This window comes from Colias eurytheme, chromosome 15, assembly GCF_061535395.1.
Source record: "Colias eurytheme isolate Ceu_HAF_F1 chromosome 15, ilColEury1 Martin Lab GWU primary, whole genome shotgun sequence".
Classification (NCBI taxonomy): domain Eukaryota; kingdom Metazoa; phylum Arthropoda; class Insecta; order Lepidoptera; family Pieridae; genus Colias; species Colias eurytheme.
This window is the reverse complement of record NC_142994.1, coordinates 7,472,239-7,493,051: the sequence shown is the minus strand read 5'-3', so window position 1 is coordinate 7,493,051 and position 20,813 is coordinate 7,472,239. Positions and strand designations below refer to the sequence as shown.

The following is a 20,813-nucleotide window of genomic DNA, read 5'->3' as shown; positions in this document are numbered from 1 at the left end:
CATCCCGTTGAGGATGGCCAGCGATCTGACTGCGGTGTTTATGCTGGCTAGGTACATAAATTACAGTTTTTTTAATGTTTTTGATATATATTTACGTTTTTCTCCTTCCACGTCGTTAGAAAAATTCACTCTAAATAAATTATGCTACATCTATAATTTTATAACTTAGCATGCATATCGCACACTTACATATGATTTGATCTTACGACTAATCATACATAATATGTATAATAAAAAAACATCGATGCGTTATTACATGCCAATTAAAAAAAAAAGACGGGTTGCACTCCGGGAGTGCCGGCAGAAGTGAAAACGCGCGTAGTAGAGAGGGGATAGCTGTCTACTCTCCATCCGTCTTACGCTTTTTCGATCAGGTCACGTGTCCTGACGCGAGTTTAAGATTTTATACCCATTACAGAAAAAGTGCTCAACGCCGCTAAAGAAGTTTTCACTTCAAAAAAAATACATTTTTATAACTGAAAATTATTAATTTAAATTAATAATATTCCTTCTGCAGTAACCTACTAAGCAGCCAACGTCACTACGACTGGGGACTTCGCGCGCTTAAGGCGGCAGTGGGCAGCTGCGGTACGGCGCTGCACGCACGCGGCTCTGTAGACGAGCTGGCCCAGCGCGCCATCTTGCGAACCGTGCTCAAACTAAATAATATGTCGAAACTCACTAAACCGGACGCGGAGAGGTGAGATTCTAGATAAATATTGCTACTTAATTATTCTGTGAAAATTTTAACGTGATAACGTTTTTAAAATCGTTTGTCGGGTGACATGTTCAGAAACTTGTGTCACACCGATACCTCACGAGCGCGATCGCAGGTATAACGAGAGAGAGACGGACCGATCTCCCGTCTCATCTCGAGCGCTGCCACTGCATTATGTTATCACGTAAACATCTCGATCGTAAACCTACTTTACAAACAACCAATTTTTTAAAGACATTATGATATTTTGTGTGTCGACCGCATTGGCAATAACAGTGCATTGCAAGTGCAAATAGAGGTTCTCGGAATGGTCTCGCTGTTAGCTTTCTTAATATAATCATAGCGGCTAGGTGTATAAATGGTGCTAACCGACTGTTGCTTTTCATATGAAAAAGATGATGAAGATGCAAAGTTCGTTTAAATTATTTTATCATTTTATCACATTCCGACTACTTTTATCACATACAATCATGAAGATTGTAGATTCTTGTTTGGTTCCAGATTTGAAAATATACTTTCACTAGTTTTTGATGACGTTCCCGAGGAGCAATCTACAGTTGATTCTATCTATATGAGCATTGACTCCAGTTTCGAACCGTTACATCTCATACGCAATCAATTACAGGTATATTTTATAATTACAAATAACATTTTCTATAATCTTTATTCAAAATTTTGAAATTTTTTGAAATAAGCTCGATGTGAAAATTCTTAATGAAATTTACAGCCACAAAAATGTATGGAATTGTATGAACAATTGCAACAAAGAATGGGAGTAGTAATTGTTGGCCCTCCTGGCTCCGGTAAAACAACCATTAGGAAACTACTCAAGACCGTAAGCATAACTTTAAAACTTAAAAAAAAAAAATATTCCATACATTGCTATAAACTCTTTGTCTTCAATTTTTTTATCTCTACATTTTCTAGGTATTTTTGAGAGCCCGGGTTCTGCATATTAAGCACTAACAACTTAAAAATAATTAATAAACATAATATTTTCCATTGACAGGCGCTCATACAGCAAGGTAAAACAATAATGGAGCACGTGATATACCCCAAAGCAGTGAGTCGGGAATGCCTATTAGGTCGAGTTGAGCCTGACACTCGCCAGTGGATAGATGGAGTCATATCCACTATAGCTTTGCAAGTGTCGCAACAGAGCGCAGGTTTGAAATTATGGAAACTGGAAAAGTTTTTATGTATTTAAAAATGATTATTTGCAATGCCTTATTGTTATTGGTTTTACACAATGCAATTTGCATATGATTTTATTAGCATGCACATCTTTTTAATATAGAATTGGTCACTAATATTTACTAATTCTTGTTTAAAGATCTCTTTTATTAATATGTTTGGAAATGAAAATTTTTCGATAATCATATTTACATGCTAAAAAAATGTGAACACTAACTTTAATTTAATCTATCAGTAGAGAAATTTCATTAAAAAACAATTTTTTTTATTTATGAAATTTCTTTAATGAATTTTAATAGCGATTAGTTCATCGTTTTACCTTGATACCAAAATATTTACAGACGTATGGTCGTGGGTGGTATGCGACGGTGACATAGACCCACAATGGATAGAAGCTCTCAACTCAGTACTAGACGACAACCGTCTATTAACTCTGCCTTCTGGTTGGCGCGTACAGTTCGGACAGAACGTTAACTTTGTGTTCGAGACGCATTCTATGGAACACGCTTCGCCGGCTACTATATCGCGGATGGGGATTATTTTGTTGAGGTAATGTTCCGGAAGGGAGAAGTTATAAATTTCTTTCTCCATATCCATAAGCTTGGAGAAAGACTAACGAAAGTTTAGTCTTTCTCCAAACTTATTTAATACCTACTATCTGTCGTAGTGTCGATCCAGCCAGCGATCGAACCAGCATAGTGTTTCGACACTCGATATACCTACTTTTACTGAAAGCAGGGCCGTTTTTATTATGTTGAAAAATCAGCTCTTGAAATGTAAAATACAGGAAACTTTAGACTTATACGCAATTTCACCAACTGATTAATAGTAACATAGTTCCCTAACATTTTAGTGAAGAAGATAGCTGTGCTGAGGAAGTTTTCAATACCTGGGTTCAAAAAGCTGACACGGAAAATGAAACACTACGCTTAACGATACCAATTTTACAAAATGTAATACGCAAATGTTTGAATTGGTTCAACACGCATAAGTCGAACGTTACAGTCAAAACATACAATGTGTCCATTGTAAGTATAATAATGTGGTAAATATTAAAGAAATACATTTAATATTTTGTTTGATAACCATGCTTCACAGGTTTTTTGCAATTTATGTTTCGTTAAGTTGCTGCCCTATTTTCCCATATTTCTTTCTTTGCAATTTTATTTTCTCGTTACAGGTAAAGCAAATACTGACACAACTAGAATATATAATTCAAGAAACCGATACGCATATACATGTATCAAATGAAGAAATTATTTACTTAGCTCTGCAATACAGCGTGATAGGTTTACTCAAAGAAAATGCAATACATGCGTTTCATGACGAAGTAAGTGGTTTTTCTTTTTCGTGTGGATGGAAAAACTTATAGAATGAAGTAAACCAGTTTATTTTTTCGTTTTTTCGACAAAAAATATGTATAAACTTGCATTGTTATTTACTTTCTAGATGTCAGACTTTTTGCCATACATAGTAATCTCGTTTTGACTGTGACATTTAGGCAATGATTTTTTTTATGTTTTATTTTATGTATCTTTTTCTTATTTTTTACACAGATGTCAGATATACTCGGTCCACCTCCGAACCCGGGAACTAATTTATGCGAGCGCGTATCGGACACGCTAGTGATGTCCACCCGGCTGCACGTGCCCGCACACGCACTGCGGGCGATAGTGCGTGCACGATCGCATGCTATACTCATCGGGCCTGATGCGTGTGCTAAAAGGTTAGTTTTATAGCACATAGTGTTTAATAAAATGTTTGTACGTAGATTTTAGTTCATCTCATTTATACTGGAATGATAAATAAGTTTGGATTGTGTTCTCATTGTCATTAAAATTTAAAGTCCACGATGTATGTAATACCACTTTTAATTATTACTGTAACATTGTTTTTATATGTGTAAAATAAATGAATGCCTAACAACATATCCCTTAAAAATTATTCTTTAAAAATTGAATATCATTACCACGAAATTTGGTTGAAAAATTGCAAGCAATATAAGCAATAACATTTCTTTTTCAGCACTTTAGCCGAGCACATCTTAAAAGACTTTAACACCACGGTTGTTACAATCGATTGTACACCTATTTTGGAACCTACGGATATCATTGCTGAATTAAAAAGGGTGATTATTTCTATTTACAGTCGTTGTCGATTACTTTCCATGAAATTATTATAACTTGAATATTTTATATAAAATTCGTCTACATTTTTGGTATGTTTCAAAAATAACAGTCTCCAAAGCACTAAAATATGATTATCTGTTTAGAACAATGTGATCCGCACGGGTGGTGGTGGAGTGGTATTGCTAGTGCGAGCTCTGCACCGCGCGTACACAGACGAGTGGGGATCTTCGCCCGTACACTCGTTTTTGTTACAGGTAACACTGTGGAGCATATAATTTATTAAAATTGGGAATGAAGTGAAGGCAATTATATCAAAGTACATAAAATAGAGATTTTTTCTTCAGAATTTATTTTATAAATGGTTTAAGTAGTTAGTTTTTGTAATAATATATATTTTTTACAAAAACTAACCTTTTAATCCGATACACTATCAATTGTTATGTAGTTGATGCAAGGTAACGGCTTCTGGGCTTCGGAAGAAAATGGTACACAGTGGTATAGCACAGCTCGGGTCAGTGTCATAGCAACCGCTTCGCCTCGCCTCGCACTCGCTTCGCGTCTGGCCGCTGCCTTCGCCCATTTAATATTACCGTGAGTTGATAAGATATTTGTTAATTTATAATATTTCATGAAAATTTCCTCAGATTTAAAATCGAATATAAGAAAATGTTGATATTCAAAGATTAACTTTTTTATAGCGAGCCATCCGACGAGGAATTATTGGAGCTTTTAAAATACTATTTAAGCGAAAATGTAAATAAGAATATTTCGGATACTGACATATCCAACTTGTCGCAAAACATTTTGTTGATGCTAAGAGAGGTATAGTTACATTTAATTATTTCTTACCACCATACATTTTATAAGAACAAGTTATTGCATTTAATATTATTTTACAGATTACGGATACTTTTGATACAAGATCACATTACTCATGGAATTCTTCCCATTTAAAGAAGATGTGTGAAAATATAAGGTGGTATAATCCGGCCTCAATTAATGATATAACAATGGTATGTCTTGTGTATTTGCTCTAATTATAATTCCAACTACAATGTATTCCAAAAACAAATATGTATCATTATAACTTTTATGTTTTAGGCTCTAAATGCACAAGCGCATATAATATTCCGAAATCAACTAGTGACTGACAATGAGAAAGAGCAATACGATGCTATCGTTAGAAAGTACCTCAAAGTGAACAATAACATGTATTTTAAACCGATACAACGTGGTGATGGCATTTATTTGGAAACTGTTGATTATGCGATGTGGTATCAAAGTACACAAATGCTTATCAATCAGTGCTGTAAGTATTTTAAACTTGTAATACATAAGATTATTGCAATATAAACGCTATTTTGATGGTTTATCATGAAATCTTTTCAGTGACGGACGATGAAAAGATTTTTGGTGACGCGGGTATAGAAGTTTGCAAAGAGTTGTCCATACTGTGTCCTGTTATTGCTCTTGCGGTAAGAACCCTTTCTTATGTTATTGCAAAAATAATACATTTTATAGGTAGAAAATTATAAGGCATTTTAAATGTATATTCAGTGTATCTTATGGCACACTGAATAGGTAACAAATCAAATGTATAAATTCAAAAATTTCTTTTTGGTTAGATAATATGAATGTACGAACCACTTCATTAGCTTTTTTTTAGATGTTTTTTCTTTGTCTATCAACGATTTGGTTACAATTTTGCACATATATTTTTACTTACCAATAATTGTCATACATTAATAACCCCGCAGTTGAACGGCGGTATAGCAACAGCAGTATGCGGGCCGGGTGCGGGTTCGAGCGCAGCTGGCCGTGCTGTGTGCGCAGCGCTCGCTGCTAACTGCGTGCACGTGGAGATACCCACGCACTTTGTTCAGCAGTTTAAAGCTGTATGTATTGTTTGGATTTCATTTTTAAGATGTCGAGGATACGTCAAGGACAATTAGAAGAGAGAAAAAGAAGAGAAATATTCAAATCCCGCTTTTATCTTGTTTATGGTACACGGTGTCAAAAACAATTTTTCACCAGCATCGTTACCAAAATAAAAAATAAATATATTTAAAATATCTAATTTGAGATTTCATACTTTCGATTTTTTTTTTATTATCGGAACGTTGAAATTATTCACAGGCCTTAACATCAGCAAGCGAAGGAAATCGCACACTAGTAATTGTAAGCGAATGGTCAGCAAATTCAAGTAATTTGGCAATCATAGAAGCGTTCATTCGCGCGCACTCAATACACGCACTGCCGTCTAACGTTATGCCCGCTATTGGACAAAATGCTGAACAGACATTAATGAGTAAGTTTCTTTATATGTATATATGTACCTTTTTGACGAAATGTGAACTTTTACTATGTACAATCTAACTATCAAAAATCAAATGCGATTCTTATTAATCTTCCTTGATAATATTTTGTACTTGGAAATCTCTTATATTTCACAAAATCAAAAACTTTTATTTTAGACATACGACAAAATCTCGGTATTTTAATTTGCCTCGATAAAGATCAGGACAATTTATCAGAATTATTGGAAAAATATCCATTTTTATACAATACTTCCCAATTGACGTGGCTCGAACAATGGTCAGAGGAGACGCTAAAGGAGATGCCTATATTGGTCGTACAGAGGTATTCCATATTAACGCACATTCACTTAGTGTGGCTTAGCACCATTGCACATATTCATGAGGTAAAGTATTATATTTATGTAGCACATTATTTATATGTATTTAAAATAGTATTTCCCATGAGAATATATCACAAACTTTAATAAAAACTCGATTAATGGCAAGTAATATTATTCATCAGGTTAATGAAGGAAGATGCCATTGATTCTAAAGAAGATTTAAATAAAATTCCTGTTGAAGAATTTGTTGGCATATACAAAAGTCTTGAGTCAGAATGGATGAGAAGTCCTTACAGATATATAAATTTCATCAAATCTTTCTATCACATTGTGAATAGAAAGAAATCGTCGTTGATGCAACGCCAGAGTATGCTACAGGTTAGATCATTCCTTTAGACTATATTTAAATTTTAAAATCATTATTGTATTATATTCTTTTGTTTATAAAATTGGAAACGAATGTTATAATACATAACCTTTTTGTTACATAGTCGGGTGTGGAGGCTTTACGACGTGCTCGCAGCGAAGTAAGCACTCTTCAGGCAGAAGCAGCAGAGCAAGAAGCTGAACTATCAGACAAGCGCGAGAAAGCAAATAAAGCGCTTGAGCAAATCGGCGCTACCGTTAGAGCTAATACCGATAAACACGAAGAAATGCAACAGTTGAAGAAGAATATTGAACTGGAGAATGAAAAGCTACAAATTCGGTATATACATTTGTTCATTCATTCATTTTCATTATTTCATTCGTAGTATACAAGTGTATAGGGGAACTTTAAAACGAAAATAAAAACAAATATGTGTTCAGCCCCCCTAGACAAGTGGCTTTCTATTAGCGTAAAGTTCAATAGAATAGATTATGAATGTATGAGATTGACGTAATCAATCGTCGTCGTCATCGTAATCAAACGTCAATCTCATACATTCATAATCTATTCTATTGAACTTTACGCTAATAGAAAGCCACTTGTCTAGGGGGGCAGATATGTTTTGAGGTATGTTCAAAGACCAAACTATTTATATTTTAGTAAAAAAGAAATAGAAGAAGAATTAGCTACAGTGGAACCAGTGATTGCAGCTGCTAGAGCTGCTGTGGGAGACATCAAGCCAGAATCGCTTAGTGAGGTAAAATAAATTTAACATAGTTCATTCATAGACTATACGTATATTCATTATATTTTTTCTATACATTTTAACTTAGATTTTATATAAAATAAATTTGTCTAATTGAAGGTGCGTTCACTTCGAGCTCCGCCAGATGTAGTTCGTGACGTGCTAGAGGGTGTGCTGCGGCTCATGGGCATTGCTGATACTTCGTGGCATTCCATGAAGAGCTTCCTGTCTAAACGCGGCGTTAAAGAAGATATCAGGTAGGCATGAGTTCCATGGATATGTTAATTGTACCATAAAATGTGTACGATAGCCATTGAGATATTATTACTACGTATAGAGACGACACCGCCTACATCACTTATGTTCCGCTCAACATAGGTCAAATGGCTTATCTTCACTCAGTCGTTTGTTCGCTCATTGGCGCGAATGTAACGCTCATTTTTTGTTTGTTTTAAAGCGAAACTCATCAAATATGCTTTCGTGTGTGTTACGATATTGCACAAATAATACGGAAAAGTGCAAAGGAATAACTTTTCATCGGTAAGTTAAACTAGATAATAATTTTTAAAACTAGGTTCGAGCAAAATTTTTGGCGGGCGCCATTTTGCGTCATTTGTCATAAACTAAAAATTTAAGAAATGGCATTTGGTATGCAAGATATTTAGATAGTAAATTTCGATTGTGGAAAATAATAATTTTACACATTTAGAAAATATTGTACTGTGGATATTATTTGAAAAAAAAAAAGGTTCAATCATGAACATTGCGTTTTGCTATATCATGTCGAATTTATCCTGTTCTCAAAAATTTCCATCAAAGCCGTCGAATAAATATTGATATTTGTGTGTCCAGATGTCTAGACGCGAGCCAAATAAGCCCGGAGGCGGTGCAATCAGTGGAGCGGTTGCTAGAGCGGCGCGGCGCGTCGTTCGAGCAGGCCACCGCCAAGCGTGCGAGTGCCGCGTGCGCGCCGCTGGCCGCGTGGGTGCGCGCTAACCTGGCGCACGCGGCCGCGCTTGCGCGTGTCAGGCCGTTGCAGGCGCACCAGCGGGACTTGCACAAGTAGGAGTAATTAATTATTTACTATGTGGAAAAATGCTTGATTATTGAAAAAGTGGATGAAACATTTTTTTAATACGCTATTCTATATTCTATTCTCATGCTAACGCAGAACGTAGAGAACCTTATATATGCATTATGCATCCATGAATGAATGAGAATGAATTTGTATGTTTGATAAATACCGTAAGCGATGTGATACCATTATTATTGTATTTGTAATATATGAAAATTTAAAACAATATTTTAGGTCGAAGTTTAGCGAAATCCGATAATCTGATTCAATATAATTTTTTTACGAATATCTTACTTGAATATTGTTCAAAACTTTCACCACTATTACGGTATACTCACTACTCATTTCTACGATCCAAATAATAAACTAAACTAATCTTCCAGAAACCTCCAGCGCGCGGAAGCACAACTCGAAGCGCTATCAAGCGGCATGACATCAGTAGAGGAACGTGTATCAGCGCTCCAAGAGCAGCTCGGACAACACACACGTGATGCAGCCACTCTAGAGTTGCGGTTAACTAACGTCACAACCACCATACAACATGCTACGCGGTTACTATCACAACTGGCTCATGAATACGACACTTGGGAGACCGATGTAAGATATTTTATGCGATAATAATCCTACTAATATTAGTACAAACACAGCTCGGGCAAAATATAATTTGTAAAAAACATAGATGTTTACTTTATTATTAACTATATTTTTGTTGCAGTTGAAAAATATATCAGATGAAATATCAGAATTAAATCAACGGTCTCTGTTAGCCGCTGCGTACATAGTCTATTTGTCTGATTTGACAGAACCACAAGCAAGGTAATGCACATAAATACACTTAAAATTATATTCCCTGATAAATGTACATGTTTGATACTAATGTTATAATAATTTTCTTTACAGAAATTATATTTTAAAATGGAGTGCACTCATAGGATATGAGCAGGAATCCTTTTCAGTAATCAATTTTCTGTCCAATACGGAAAAACAATTGAAGTGGGAGGCAGACGGCTTGCCTCTTGATCAAACTGCTCTAAAAAATGCAGTTTTAGTGGACCAGGTAGATGGACTTTAAAATTTTATTACTATCATAACCATAGAAATCTAAATAACAAGACACTAGAAGTCGTAAGCGTGCGTGACCTTGTCGCCACTCAGGTGATTTTCACATCACCAGTGCATTCGTCACTGTTCAGTTGCTCTGGAGACGTATGAGTGTATACATGGTGTGTTTCAGCAATTCCCATTGCGGAAATTCTTCCACAAGTTGTAATTATACTTATAAAGGAATAATATTTCATCGGAAAATATTTTTTTTTAGAAATAATGCCGTTTTTCCTTAAAATTATAGAATATTTACAAGTATTACGAGTGTCACCATAGTAATCGAAATAACAATGAATGACACAGTCGACCGTTCTTATTATCACGTTTGTTCGTATTGGAGCAAAAAGTCTCATATACTTAGGGATGTTATTCTAAAATAAACCGTAAATTCGTGCGTTAGGATACATATTCAAAAGCTTAATTTAATAGTTAAGTTAGTTTTCACTAAAATCAAGCTGTCCAATAAAAGGCATAGTTTACTTGTGTGTACTGTTTAGCTTTCGGTTTGAATGTGTTGATTTTGGCGACAGCGGTTTTCATACGAATTATGACATTATAGCACTTCTATGTGTCTTGTTATTTAGATTTCTATGATCATAACGTTGATATTCTAAGTAGACAAGTAGTATACCTTCCCATTTCCATATCTGTTGTATTCGAGTTTGATTTAATTAATCAATGGTCCAAAAATATGTCTCTCTAAATATTTTTGCTCTCGTATAAGCAATGATTGAAGTATTATTTTTAAGTCATCTTTTTCGTCTATTCTTTTGAATAAATACTCCACAAATAGTGTAATTTATCATTACAGGTATTACAAATACGTAAATGTGGATTGACTCCGTTAATTATAGATCCTGATGGGGATGCTATTTGTTGGTTACGAAATACTCTATCGGGTACTGCTTGTGACTTTGTCTCGCAAACCAGTGATAAGTTACAAACTGCTGTTCAATATGCCTTGAGGTGAGTATACAAGCCGTAATTAGATTTTTTTTTATAGTTTCAAAATAGTAGTTCTGTTACATATGTAGAGCTGATATTATACAAGTTACTTATATTAAATTCAAAATTTCATATCACTTATTAATAAACACTTTTTGTGAGTAATTATCCCTCTATAAAAGGGTGATTTATTGCCAAGTGTATAGACTTTCTTATCTATAACATCACAAAACAGTGGAGGAAATAAAAAAAGACGTGTGGCACTCGGGGACTGCCGCGGTAAAGCTATTGCATGCTATGTGCCTTCAAGTCACACCTCCGCGCCCGTCGGAGTGGGGAGCGTGAGGTTTTTCGTTACTAAATTTCTGGATTCGGTCCCCGCGCTCAAGGCCCGCGATAGTAGCTATGCAATAGCTTAAAATTAAATCATTTCGGGTCAAAATATATTCTAGTTAATTCCACTTCAATTATTTGCAGGTTAAACCGTACTCTAGTAGTATACGACGTAGATAGTATACACGCCAGTTGGTGGGCGGCACGATCCGCTTCGTTACTATTGGTCACACGAGACACGCACTTGGCAAGGACATTACCTTCGTATGTAATAGCTGTTGTTAATCCGCTGTACTTTACAGCGAGGTTACATGCTTTGCTTGGTGAGATTATCTTATTATTTGGTCTGGTTTGGATGGAAGGGATTGCACGAAATGTAATTGTATTACACGAACTTTATGTGATATGGAACCTGATGCATATCATTTGTCTTGTCGATTCGTTTCTCTGATCGATCGTGTTATTTTAAAAATGAAACCTTTTTCATTTCTCAATGATTAATCAAGAAATTGTAAAAGTATCGGTTCATTTTTCATTTCGCAATCATAAAATTGTCAAATAGATTTTTTCAATATCCATTTTAGATCAACTAATACATTACACAATGCAAAAGCAAAACCCTGAAATGAATGAAAAGACAAAGGAGATTAAACTAAAGAAAGCTACGCTCCAAAAACAGCTTCACGAATTACAGGTAAATTTTGGCAATTTTACTGGCTTGAACACTTACATATTGGTTAATTGATGTTGTTCAAATATATTTTTAGGAGAACCTTCTTAAAGACCTGTCCATGAATAGCGATATCTTACACGACGCAAATCTTATTGCTTCTCTAAACAAAACTCGTGAAACTAGCGTCACTATATCAGAATCGTTAAAATCAGCACAAATGATTGAAGAAGACTTTAGAGTTTCATGTCAAGCGTATGAAGAAAGCGCTTTAAAAGCGGCGCATTTGATTCTAGCTGTTAAGGAATTGGTTAATAAGAAACCCCTCGTTACAATACCCGTAGAGACTATGTTAGATGTTTATGTGGAAGCTGTTAAAAGAGTGCCGGTAAGTTTATTTGATCAATTTTATAGTTTCTAAGTCATCTTTTTAATATTGTTCTATCATATCCATATGGAATCGTTGAAAAAATGCTAATGCGTGTCCAAATATTTTACAGGATATAAAAAATATTAACAGCACTGATGTTGTAAAATATTTAGCTCGAAGAATAATAGAAAGAGTTTTACTGAGTTTACATAAGAAGGATAAATATATAATCGTTTTACACCTGTTAAGACAAGTTTTCATTGAATTAATTCCGGACAAGGTGAGCATTTTACATTGCAACTGTTTTATATTATTTCTATTAAAAAATTAGTTTTCCTTTCTAGCTGTTAAATACCATCTGTCATTAAGTATTATTTAGGGCTGATTTTTCAATCCTTGGTTAAAACTTATTCGTCGAATAACGTATTAAACTACCACTTATGAAAGGTATTCTAATTGCCCGTATTTGACAGTATACAGGTGACATTTTAATATTATCGTGTAATACTTTATTGGACGGGTAAGTTTTATCCAAGGATTGAAAAATCGGCCCTTAAACTAATAATCCTGTATTTTTTTAGCTCTGGCAGTTGTTTATTGGTGGTTCTGAACTCTTCGAGGATGGACTCGTTCATGAAATTAAAAAGAAATTCAATTGGATACCTGATGAATGTCTAAAAAAAGTAGCTGTGATAAAGGTACGTTTTTTGGAAAATAAACCTTTCGCGCGAAGTGCGCAATAAAACCATTAAAATAAATTATATTTATTCATTGTAGATGGAGGATCCAGAGTTATTCAACAAACTTTTGCTTAATAATAAGGAAATGTGGTCTGAATTCAATCAGTCTGGAGATTTAAATATTTTAAACAAATTAAAATTGAGTCCTTTCGAAAACGTAGTTGCTATAACGGCTTTACGTCAGGACAGTCTCTATAGGACTATCACTGCTTTTGTTGACCAAATTTTGGGTAAGTGGTCTGTCATTGATATTTGATATATACGCAGTATGTCTTTCTTTCTCGGTTAATTACTGCTTTCAAAATTAATTATCTTTTATTGAACACTGTTTAATATGTTTGTAATGTTTTTCATTGTTTCTTTTCTTTAGGGGGTTACTTCTGTGGCATACCATAGAAGTTACCCCCTAATACATGTCCTGTACTCTGCCTTAGAAATTGATTTAAGTTCTAAGTACATTATTATTAAGGTTTATTAATTATTTATTATATAATATACATTGAAATTTACTAGGTAGTGGTATAATGAGTGGTGGGGATACCCTTCGTAAAGCTCAACGGTGGTCATCACCAAAACGTGCCGTCTTGCTGTTGGGTGCACACGCTACGGACCATTTGCAGGCGCATTGCCAATCGCAACGACTTATACAGGTCATTTCTCAATTGTATAATTATCCATACTAATATTATAAATGCGAAAGTAACTCTGTCTGTCTGTCTGTTACTCAATCACGCCTAAACTACTGAATCAATTTTCATGAAATTTGGTATGGAGATATTTTGATACCCGAGAAAGGACATAGGCTACTTTTTATCCCGGGAAAATGACGCAATCCCAGAAATCCCACGGGAACTATGCGGGTTTTTCTTTGACTGCGCGGGCGAAGCCGCGGGCGGAAACCTAGTAGAATATAAAAATCAAAAAGTTTACATAATAATTTTACAGTAATTTTCATCTAAAATTTAGATTTAGTTAGCTTAGTTTTAGATGAAGTTTTGTAGTTATATTGAATACAAAAAACAAAAAATTGAATACTGATAAGCATGATCAAAATCACACTTTGCCTAAAATTTATTAAGCTATTGCATAGCTTCTATCGCGGGCCTTGAGCGTGGGGACCGAATCCAGAAATTCCGTAACGAAAAACCTCACGCTCCCCACTCCGACGGGCACGGAGGTGTGGTTTGAAGGCATAGCATGCAATAGCTTTACCGCGGCAGTCCCCGAGTGCCACACTTCTTTTTTTTAATCAATCAAAAAAATACAGGTTGGCGTAGAAGAAGGTCGGGAAGTATATGAGAGAGCACTGGAAGAGAGTCGCAGCGGTGGCTCGGTTGCTATCAATGTTGGCGCATCGCCTTTCTCTAAACATCTACGTGATTTTCTGGATAGTTTGGCTAATCGCGCAGTAAGTAACTTAGTATATTATAATATTAAAGTACACCTTCGATCTAATAACATCGTCAAAATAAGTATCAGTATTTTAAATGAGTACCTTGATCTATTTTTATCATGTTGCAGATAGAAGATTTTAATGAAGAGTTTCGCGTCTGGATTTTGGCCGAAGATCGTGACATACCATCAGCGATTTCCAGTTCTTGTGTCAACGTCATTCTTGAGGTAACATTTTCCAATACTAATTGTTTCAAATTTATTTTAGACTAGCTTACCGCCCGCGGCTTCGCCCGCTTTATCTAAAACCTAATAAATTATATATACTAAAACCTTCCTCTTGAATCACTCTATTAAAAAAAACCGCATCAAAATCCGCTGCGTAGTTTTAAAGATTTAAGCATAAAAAGGGACATAGGGACAGAGAAAGCGACTTTGTTTTATACTATGTAGTGATGAGCCAATATTTATTTACCCAATAAACATATATAATTTAACTAGCTGCTCCGCGCGGTTTCACCCCTGTGGCTCCACTCCTGTTGGTCGGTGGTAGCTAATACCGAAATAATTTTTCTAATCGGACCAGTAGTTCCCGAGATAAGCGCGTTCAAACAAACAAACAATGTGTTATGTTCTGTTCAGAGTCCGGAAGGTGTGAAGCGCAACGTGTGCAGTACACTGAGCGCGTGGGTTGCGGGCCCGCACAGCACGCAAGTCGCGCGACAACTCGCTTGCCTTGCGTTGTTCCATGCGCTTGCGATTGAGCGACGCGCCTACGTGCCCTTAGGTTAGTCCGTTAGTGTATATGTTTCCGTCAAAACTTATAACCGGACAGACTAAATTCATATCCACTATTGACTGCAAAAATCAAAAATTGGTTTAAATGACGCCTGCAGTTAAAAACAGTTTAGTTTATTGTTATCGTGTCGAATATACGTAAAAAAATAACCTTTTTAAGTTATGTAAGGTAAAAGCGACCTTCTGTGTCACTAATGTCATCGCTTTGCATTTGAAGTCGTTTTACGGTTACAAAAATAGTAGTTTATTCAGACAATCTGTCTACCTATAATTTACCTCGTTCACCTTTATACGTTTTAGCAACCTAACCTGTAGATAAATAAAAAAAAAGACGGGTTGCACTCCGGGAGTGCCGGCAGAAGTGAAAACTTTATTATTAACGTTCAGCATGTTTGATATTTTGGAATGGTATCCGTCTTACGCATGGAATATAAGGGCTAAAAAAAAATCATCCGTCATATGCTTTTTCGATCAGGCCACGTGTCCTGACGCGAGTTTAAGATTTTATACCCAACGCCGCTAAAGAGGTTTTCACTTCAATATGTTATCCCCACAATAACACGACTTTATACTATTCCAGGTTGGAGTTCCCCCTACGAGTGGGGGTGGGGCGAGGCTAGCGCGGCCCACCTGTGTGCCCGCACCGCGCTCCGCTCCACGCGCCCGCTGGTACAGGCGCTGTACGCGGCACGCGTGGCACGAGCGCTCGACCGACGGTTGCTTAACGCGCTTGCGGGTAGTTATTGTACATTTGAATAACATATAAATAAAATCTTTATTTTTCTAAACATTATACCTTAAATAACTATGACTGACTCTTAAACTAGAAGAGCTCTTTATCTTAAGATCCATTGTTCCTCCTTACAAGTAAATACATTTTTAATGTGGAAGCAAAAGCAGATAAAAAATATTTCAGGACAGGACAGGACAATTTTTCACGCACGGTACGATCTGATCCCATACTAAGCTTTCGCATGTGTTATGGAAACCAGGTGGCTGATAAACATACATATTTAATTTTAAATAAATACTTATATAGACATTCAGCACCCAGACACAGAGCAAACATCTATGTTCATCACACAAATATTTGCCCCGGGTGGGAATCGAACCCACGACCTCTGGCTTGGAAGGCAGGTACTACCAACCAAGCCAACCGGTCAGTCAAATAAAATAATATGTATGTGTGAGTGCGTGTGCGTACGTGTGCGTGTATGTGTGTGAGTGCAGTGCGTGTGCTTTTTTCCCTCTGTTGTTACTATAAGTTATTTGACTTTACAAGTTATATTTAATATTTTAATCATTGTAAATTTTAACACATTTTTTTTATGTAAAAAAACACGCTTGCAGACAAATGCTTGGGGGAACAAGCGCTAGCGAGTAGTTACACGCTGCCGGGGCTTAAGGCGCCGCTGCCGTACACTGGTAGCTTGCAGGTAAGTTATTACGTAGAGGTAAGCTATTAAGTTATTACGGATGCTTTGAATGATGTTACAATGTAACAAACGCTAGTCACTCAAGATACATTTTTTTAATATAGTATGTAATGTATATAATGTAGTAACATTTATGTAAAAAAATAATGTTTTCATATCTAGAAACTAAGTAATATTACCTGAAAATTGTGAAAATAACGCCTTTAAAATTGTAGTCTTGTAACGTTGTTTGATTTAATACAAATATGCTCTTTAACGATTTGATAAAATTAGACGATTCGTAAGAATCTAGTAAACAAAATAATAATAATTTTAAAAGGTAATTAACGCCTCCACAGGATTATATTACAGCATTTGAGAACTTGCCAGACATGGATTCACCGGAACTGCTTGCTCTACCGGACAATTGTCGCCTTGCGTGGGAGAGGAAAGCTGCGGAAGATATAGTTACGGGTCTTAGAGGTACATTTTAATTTTAATACCTTATAAACATTACAGTAAATAAATTAAAATTAATTTAAATGTTCATAGTATGTCTAGAAATGCATTACCTACATTATTTAAATATAAAAAAATCATTTATTGCATAAAAACATGGTACATACAAAGATATTAAGATCAAAATTAATATGTTTTATATTTGTTTTGAAACTTACACATTATACAGATACCTACAGAAAATTTCCCATTTGTTTCAGAATTAAATTCTACTGTTGACGTAGCTAAGAGCGACACGACTGCACCAATTAAATCCCTTCTCGCTTTGTGGAAAAAATTAATGTCTGGAAATCCTCTCATTAAACCAGACTTCACCGTCGGAAATGTAAGGATCCCATTATTCAATATAACCTGCAATAAATTTGACCTCAGTATACATTTAAATTAATACGAAATAAAATATTTTGCTCGTAAATATTCTTGGAAAGTAATATTATGTAATTTTATATATCTTTAAATAAGTGAAAAATATGCAAATAAAATCAGAACTGTAAAATAACATAAATTATTTAATACATATAATATCTATATATTTGACTGACCGGTTGGCTTGGTTGGTAGTGGCCCTGCTTTCCAAGCCAGAGGTCGTGGGTTCGATTCCCACCCGGGGCAAATATTTGTGTGATGAACATGGATGTTTGCTCTGTTTCTGAGTGTTAATTATCTATATAAGTATTTATTTAAAATTATATACGTATGTTTATCAGCCATCTGGTTTCCATAACACAAGCGAAAGCTTAGTATGGGATCAGATATTGCCGTGTGTGAAATTGTCCAGGAAATTTATTAACGTGATAACGTTAATAAATTTCCTATATAATTTAATAAATAAACTTGTGTCACACCAAAACCTCACGAGCGCGATCGCAGGTATAACGAGATAGAGACGGACCGATCTCCCGTCTCATCTCGAGCGCTGCCACTGCATTATGTTATCACGTAAACATCTCTATCGTATACCTACTTTACAAACAACCAATTTTTTTTATATAGCGTCCCGGTTGGTGGGGCGCGGTGTGTGCGGGCGAGGCTCGTGACGCGGCGCTCACCGCGCGCACTATACACCACGCGCTCGCCGCACTGCACGCGCAACGGGAACGACCGCCAATCACTTGTGTATGTATACTTATAAAGTCAGGGTATGTAATGGTCAGCAGGGGTGAGTAAACAACTAACAAGATTTTTTTCTATAATCAGATGAATTTCCAAAAGCCAGAATCTTATATACTAAAAGTGCAAGTGGAGTTTTTTCCAAGCATCCCCATTCACAATACCCTACTTTCTTAAAGTACAATTTTACCCGCAATAAAGGTAGACTATGCCACTGTACAGCCTCCCAGCTATCTCCAAACACAAAAAAAATGTATGCGTGTACTAGAGTACACACGTAAGAAGTGAAACTTCTTTATGACCTTAAAAATGTCACGAGTATGGCGTAACGCAAAAATGTCACGCGTACAGCGTAACGCAAAAATGTCACGAGTACGGCGTAACGCAAAAATGTTACACTAAATTTTTGTCCAACCCCGATAAAGAAGTTTCACTTCAAAAATCACTGAAAGAAAGAAAAATAAAAACAACCAAACGAACATACAGACAAACGAATTTTTACATGATGATTTTTTTAAATCGAAACGTCGTTATATATAGGTACCAGAAGAGTGGCAATTACTATGGCCAGGGCCAGATAAACCAGACGATTACATCCGAGAGTTCTGTTTCCGAGCTCGAGCCGCTGTCGCACGCCTTGCTGATACTATACCCGAAGATTATATTCCTAAAAGTAAGGAAATTGCATTATGCTTATATAAATATTATTTTATAGGACATGGGGATCAAAGTAAATGTAATTACCAATTAATAATTTTAAATGGACTAAGCAGGTAATCATTCACTGTTAACATAAGTTCGTTGTTGGTTTTCGAAAAGTGTAACGAACAGAATAAAACTCCATTCCTGTTGTATATATTTAAACAATTTGTCTACAAATCGATTTGAAACTTTTTTCTTTGGTTATTAACATGTAGCTTATTTAATATGTATGCAATAAACAAGGTAATACTTGTATACGTAGTATATTATTATTAGTCTGTGGTAATACCTAAAATTCTGTTTGTTAAGGTGTGGATATCCGCGGTCTGTTATCCCCGTGTCGCGCGCTAGTAGCACTGCAGGCAGCTGCCGCAGCGCGTTTGTGTGTCGCACCGCACCGCCTGCGTTTGCACACGCAGTGGGATCCACACGGTATGTTATTATAGTGAATCGAACGTAAATGAGGTATAGAAATGGGATAATAAATAAATATGCTTAGGTAAGATTCTCGTACAAATGAATGTATAATAAAAATTTTATATACCTATCCTAAAAATGTTATTTATATCTAAACAACTATCAGGTATAAAAGTAATTATTTTCATCACTTTTTATTTATTTGCATTTAGCTTCACAATAGGTTTCAAAGGTTATTTCGCATGAAACGCGCTATCTTCTGTAATCAAAGTCAGCTAATCAATTATTTTATATGTAATAATTTCCACCCACACTTGTCATAAAATGTACGCAACATTTCCCTTTAAATTTTGTGGTATTCAAAATTTTCAGATTCAGCAGCAAACGAGGGCGCTCTAATAGTGACGGGTCTACGTATGAGCGCGTGTGTGTGGGAGGGCGGTGCGGTGCGGGCGGCGCGCGGGGGGGGCGCACCGCACGCGACCGCGCCACCGCTCGCACTAGCGTATGTGCCCAAGGATGAACACGTGGTTTGTATTTACTTGTACATATTGTATTTATTGTGCCTGAACTTTCCGAAGATATGAAGAACATTATCCCAATAAGGGCTGATTTTTCAATCGTTGGTTAAAACTTATTCTTCGGATAACGTATTAAACTAACATTTCAAAAATGCATTTTAATTGTCCGGATTTGACAGTTTAATGGTCACATTTTAATATTATCGTGTAATACTTTATTGGACGGATAAGTTGTTACCAAGGATTGAAAAATCGGGCCTAATTCAATTTTCACTTAAATGTCACCTGTCAAAATCAATTTTAGTATCATGATGAAACATAATAAAAAGGGTGCGTGCGTACAAATTAGTCGTGTTAGAAGTGAAACTTCTTTGCTATGCCACGATCGCCCTAAACCCTTTCTCTATCGGTCTCAATCGCCGCTATCATCTTCAAAAAAAAACGCTGCACGTCTTCGTGACGGTAATATTATTATTATTGTGTTTCGTCCTTAAAAAAATTAGTCTCATGCGCCTAAACATTTTCATTTTAATAACAATGTGATTATAAAATGTATTTCATACTCACAGGACAACGTTGGCGGGTTCGAGCTACCACTATACACGAGTGCCACGCGTTCAGCGCTGGTGTGCTCGTGCCGCGCGCCGCTCGCCGACTCGTTCGCGCCGCGTATCGCCACACTGCACGCCGCTGCGTTATACGTCGCACCCGTTGAATAGTTTACTTACTTACTTATATGCTCGTCTATGTCACGCCCGTCGGGTAACACACTAGTTTTACTTATTTACTTACTTACCCACTTAGATTTGGGATTCTCTATATATAAAGATATGTTGTGTTAAGACTAAGCTTAGAAGTATTGCAGAAATAAAAGTTTATGTGTAAATTGAATCGTTTTATTTTTTAATATT

The 20,813-nt window shown here is 35.9% G+C and overlaps 2 protein-coding genes across 2 annotated transcripts; both read left to right on the top strand.

Moving 5' to 3' along the window:
• The first annotated feature begins 13 nt into the window (after window positions 1–13).
• Window positions 14–7,019, top strand: LOC149902425 (cytoplasmic dynein 2 heavy chain 1-like). The gene is made up of 20 exons (XM_090110237.1): window positions 14–51; window positions 518–700; window positions 1,220–1,343; window positions 1,446–1,553; window positions 1,728–1,884; window positions 2,254–2,461; window positions 2,766–2,940; window positions 3,093–3,242; window positions 3,469–3,638; window positions 3,938–4,040; window positions 4,185–4,295; window positions 4,487–4,632; window positions 4,740–4,863; window positions 4,941–5,054; window positions 5,143–5,350; window positions 5,431–5,516; window positions 5,799–5,936; window positions 6,178–6,349; window positions 6,516–6,742; window positions 6,862–7,019. The coding sequence occupies exons 1-20, from the start codon at window positions 14–16 to the stop codon at window positions 6,883–6,885; spliced, it is 2,766 nt and encodes a 921-aa protein (XP_089966363.1). The 3' UTR covers window positions 6,886–7,019.
• A 3,677-nt stretch (window positions 7,020–10,696) lies between these two features.
• Window positions 10,697–19,039, top strand: LOC149902424 (cytoplasmic dynein 2 heavy chain 1-like). The gene is made up of 18 exons (XM_090110236.1): window positions 10,697–10,705; window positions 10,782–10,936; window positions 11,393–11,571; window positions 11,833–11,942; window positions 12,016–12,306; window positions 12,419–12,568; window positions 12,870–12,986; window positions 13,066–13,258; window positions 13,542–13,678; window positions 14,296–14,436; window positions 14,550–14,648; window positions 15,063–15,207; window positions 15,799–15,954; window positions 16,569–16,654; window positions 16,993–17,116; window positions 17,353–17,477; window positions 18,146–18,268; window positions 18,803–19,039. The coding sequence occupies exons 1-18, from the start codon at window positions 10,697–10,699 to the stop codon at window positions 19,037–19,039; spliced, it is 2,577 nt and encodes an 858-aa protein (XP_089966362.1).
• Window positions 19,040–20,813: the final 1,774 nt, after the last annotated feature.